Source organism: Thunnus albacares, chromosome 3 (assembly GCF_914725855.1).
Source record: "Thunnus albacares chromosome 3, fThuAlb1.1, whole genome shotgun sequence".
NCBI classification, from domain to species: Eukaryota; Metazoa; Chordata; class Actinopteri; order Scombriformes; family Scombridae; genus Thunnus; species Thunnus albacares.
Window position 1 is genome coordinate 21,807,189 of NC_058108.1, and position 4,714 is coordinate 21,811,902.

The following is a 4,714-nucleotide window of genomic DNA, read 5'->3' on the forward strand; positions in this document are numbered from 1 at the left end:
TTATATTCCCCACAGAATGAATTGTAAGCATCTTGGGGATCCCTTTGTGTTTAATGCTAATTATGTTAGCATGCTAAGATGCAAAACTTGGTGTTTGTGGTTAATATTACACCTGCTTAGGATCAGCATGTCAGTGTCATGGATGCGTTTAGCATACTGACGTTGGCATTTAGCATTGTCAAATAATATGTAATATCATAATTATGACATTTAATTTGTTTTAGTTTGAGAAAATAATAATAATATAAAATATTTTAAGTTGGCCAAGGGTGACAGACCACTTTTAAACCAATTCTTAAGGCATTTTATGTTTCTGCTACTTTTGATGAGCCTCAGTTTAAAGCCCCTGAGAACGTTTCTCAGGTGCTTAAACAGCACTTGACCGTACACTTTGGGCAGACCCTCAGCTAGTGAGGTGCTGGGTCTCCTGGGGCCCCTGAGAACTTAAGTATTTCTCTATAACATTAAATATTCATGACTAAATAAGCAACAATTAAAAAGAAAAAGAGATCTTTTGATTATTTCAATGAGAAAAGCCAAGCAAAACTCAAACACAGATATCTCTCTCCCAATACTGATTTGTGAGACCTCATCACTCGCATGAAGAACCTGATTGAGAAAATACATTTTCACGGCGTTTAAAGGGTAACTGCAGCCAGTCTCATTAACCTACCTGCCCTGCTGTTTAGTGACAACATGCAATGGCATGCTTTTTCCAGACTCTGCACAGCAGTGATGTGGCGTTGCGTTACACCACGCTACATCACAGCTAGGTGTGGTTGCAAGTAGCTTCAACAGACTATGACAAGCTGTGATTGTCATGCTTTTCCTCTTTCCAAAATCTAGTTACTGTTTAAATGTTCAGAGCAGTGTTTCTCAAAGTGGGGTCTGAGGACCCCCAGGAGTCCCCAGCAAAATGGGTAAGTAACATAAAGTAACATAATGACAGAATAATGGTCATGGGTTTCATACACTTTCTATAATAAAACATTTAAAAGCAAAAATCTTATCAGATGGGGGATCCTGGGACAAAATATTATCAAATGGGGGTCTGAAGTCTAATTAGTGTCAGTCTAGGGGTCCTTGATGTGAAAAAGTTTGAGAACCACTGCTTTAAAGAACAAGGGTTGATTTAGTCATTGTCAGACAAGGGATGAATGAACAACAAAGGCAAAATCTGTAAGTGTTTGCCATTACTGTGGGATTATTTTCTCCTCAGCCGCATATTATTATAGTGCACATTCCAGAGATTGGGGGAGGAAATCCCAATAATGCAGCAGCCAAGCCTCCGGCCCGCGTTTCCATGCTGCAGGCTCCCAGCGTCCCCACCACGCCCCAAGTCATCTTTCTTTTCATGGATCACCACTGCTCTTCCAATCACAGACATCCTTCCGAACAATGTTGCCTCGGATTCTATCACCCTTAAGATTTTTCCTTGTTGGGGCTCAAAGTTACCAAAGTCTCCAGGGTGGTTGGGGTGATTTACGTCATATGGATTGTAGTGGCCACCAGTAGAGTCACACCCCCGACTCAGGTCTCCATACTGATGAATATGCACTGCTCTGGGCTGTGGATCGCTCCCTCTGGGGAAGCCACTGAACCGGAGAAGGACTTTGAGCTTTCCCTGAGGATAATCCTGCTTAAACAGCACTTGACCGTACACTTTGGGCAGACCCTCAGCTAGTGAGGTGCTGGGTCTCATTTTACAGGCTGCATACAGACTGCCATTGTGCTGCGAGACCTCCGGTGGAGCCAAAGTGTCACTGTCAGCTGAGACACGTAGTTGATGGCCTGCCAACAGAACCATCACCAGTATTGTGACCCATATACTTACTGACCTGGAAGACAAAAATAATAGGACAATTTATCATATTCATAACATCATAAACTTTGCAGGCACAATTTTTATGTAGGCTAAATAAATAATTGTACAGATGAAAGAGGTAATCAGATCCTTTACTTCAGTAAAAGTAGCAATACCAGACTTTAAAAATAATCAATAGATAGATAGATAAATAGATAGATAGATAGATAGATAGATAGATAGATAGATAGATAGATAGAGTGATAGATAGATAGATAGATAGATAGATAGATAGATAGATAGATAGATAGATAGATAGATAGATAGATAGATAGATTCTTTATTTATCCTGAGGGAAATTCACATGTTGTAACACCACCATAATAGACAGCACCAGAGATAATAGACAACATGTAACAACACGACGTAAAGAGAAAACTAAATCTATGAAAACAAAAACAAAATTCAAGCAGCAATAACTAAAGGTGATGCTATTACTTCAAAACTGTCGATATGGGGTTAGATGACTGGATGTGCCTTGTAGCTAAGTATTAAATACTGAGAACAGACTTGTTTCCAACTATGGACATTCCTCTGGGGTCCAGTGTGTGTGTGGAATATAATATTTATAAGTATGTTTTAAATAGTGAATTATCCCATGAAAATAAGAACCCTTTACATCTACATACGGAGCAGGTCCTCTTCCATGGAGGCGCCACGTTACACCACCATGTTTCTACAGTAGCCCAGAACGTACAAACGAAACACTGGCTGTTGAGAGGGCCTTTGGTATTTTTTGTGAGTTTCGTGGCCACCATAGGTTCTCCTGCATGCTTGGAAGGGGAGCATGGATGTATTATAATACATCCATGACCGAAAATAGCGTCTATTCAGTCCAATAAGAATTGCTTGCCTGGCGCATACACTAAAAAAGTTTCTAGCTGCTGGGTTTACTTCTGGGGGTATGCGGCCCACTGAATATGCGCAATAGTTTCTCCCACTTAGCCCATAGACTTAACATTGTGATGACGTTACAGATTTTTAAATAGCTTTTCTCAACTCAAGAAAAGTTTTACAAATATAAAACCTCCATGGATCAAAAATTCATAATAGAAAGAGTCATAATTGATTTTGTTTGCAATTCAAGGTGTCCTGTCAACAGTCGTACAGACATCTCTTTTACAGTGGTGGTCTGTGGGGAAAATGCTTTTTGGGCAGCAAGGGGATTTTTCACTGCAATACCGTGAGTGGCCACTGGGAAAAAATTGGAAGCAAGGCTGAGGTGCCGTATCCAGCTCTTATAATACATCCATAAAGGGGAGGGTGGGGGAAGGTGTATTCATTTGGTTGCAATCCGCAACATCTTTACTAGATGCCACTGAATCTTACACACTGGTCCTTTGACTGATAAACTCCAGAGGGAACTAACTGACGCGGTTATTGTGTGTAAACTTTGACTGGCCCTACCTTGATGTGTTATTATGGATCCAACTGCTTTACTCTGCCTCTGACTGGCTAGAACCTGTTGCCTTCGTTGGGTTGGATTACAATATTGGGGTAAACCAATCAGAGGCAGAGTAGACCATGTTTTACCAAGAAAAGCAGTGCGATCCATAATAATGCCTGTTTGATTAGTACTTACTGGTAAATAGGAACTGATAACCCATGCCAAGATACCTGATTACATGTTTCAACTACTATGTAAAATATAACCAAAAAAACAGAGGAGTTAAACAGATTAAAGGTATAAAGGTCCTGCATTCAAAAATACACTTATGCAAAAGTACAGCAATATTGACAACAAAGTACACTTAACATATCAAAAGTGTAGTTTAATTAAAAGTAAGTGTGTTATATTATTATATAATATATTATATTATGGGATAAATATTATGGACCTACATTATATCATGTAAGAAGATATTTAATGTTGTAGCTAGTGGAGATTAATTTTAGCTACTCTTTAGCTATATTGTTGGGTAGTTCCTTATGATGCATCATTTTATAATATTTTATAATAATATGTTTGTGTAAAATCATAATCTGCAAACTATAGCCGTTAAATAAATGTAGTGGAGTAAACATAGTGGTATAAACAAAATGGGGTATCAAAAAATGGAAATACCTAATTGAATTCCTCAAGATTAAACTTTATACAGTACTTGAGTAAATGTACCTCCTACCACTGTGGATGCAGTTTAGTAAAAGGTATATTTCTCCACATGCTTTATAATTAGGTACCTCAAAATTGCTTCAGTGATTATATTTTATTACTTTTCAAGTATGTTGTCATCGTGTTAAAACTCACGAATGGTTAAAATTGGCCCTTATTGTGAATTATCCTTTACCAAACTACAGATAATGACAACATGCTGAGTATTTGACTTTGGCCCCAGTAATGTAACAGCTCCCTGTTCCCATCACATGCCAAACCTGATGTCGCAGTGATATCCTGCAAATACAATGATAATCAGCAGGAACAAACGCACAGACATCACACACCGTTACATGAGCAAAGTTCACCCACCCGTATAGACGCATGGTCGCCAAAACAAATCGCAGCAAAATCTGGAAGTTTGCAGTTCTCTGTCTTGTGTCTCTCCTGCCGTTCGGTGTAAATCCTCTGACGAAGCAAAATAAATGTTTCATAAAAAGTCTTGTATAAGCGTGTCAGTGGGCGTTGCTAGCTGAGGGTGGAGCAGATCTCCATACGACACCGCTGATGTCAGTTTGTTTGTTTTATATGACACTCCTGGTGGTATTTGTTGTTCTTTTGAAGCTTTTTCAGCGGGCATGCCACCACAGCCTTTTGCTCCTCTCTTAGCAACCCATAAAAGTAACATCTAAAAGGTTGTCTGTGTTAGAGAGAATGGGACATGTTACATTTTATTATGTGGTTGTAGTCAGTTT

General features: G+C 39.1%; 1 protein-coding gene across 1 annotated transcript; it reads right to left on the minus strand.

Annotated features, from left to right (window-relative positions):
- Positions 1-723: 723 nt before the first annotated feature.
- Positions 724-4,458, minus strand: LOC122979532 (extracellular superoxide dismutase [Cu-Zn]-like). The gene is made up of 2 exons (XM_044347048.1): positions 4,332-4,458; positions 724-1,838 (listed from the first exon to the last, which is right to left on the minus strand). The coding sequence occupies exons 1-2, from the start codon at positions 4,451-4,453 to the stop codon at positions 1,205-1,207; spliced, it is 756 nt and encodes a 251-aa protein (XP_044202983.1). The 5' UTR covers positions 4,454-4,458; the 3' UTR covers positions 724-1,204.
- Positions 4,459-4,714: the final 256 nt, after the last annotated feature.

Bases quoted from the DNA above. Each gene is read 5' to 3' on its own strand.
- LOC122979532 (XM_044347048.1), bottom strand. From the start codon at position 4,453: ATGAAACATTTATTTTGCTTCGTCAGAGGATTTACACCGAACGGCAGG. The intron at 1,839-4,331 runs GTGGGTGAACTT...TTTGTCTTCCAG, and splicing joins GCGACCATGCGTCTATACGG to GTCAGTAAGTATATGGGTCA.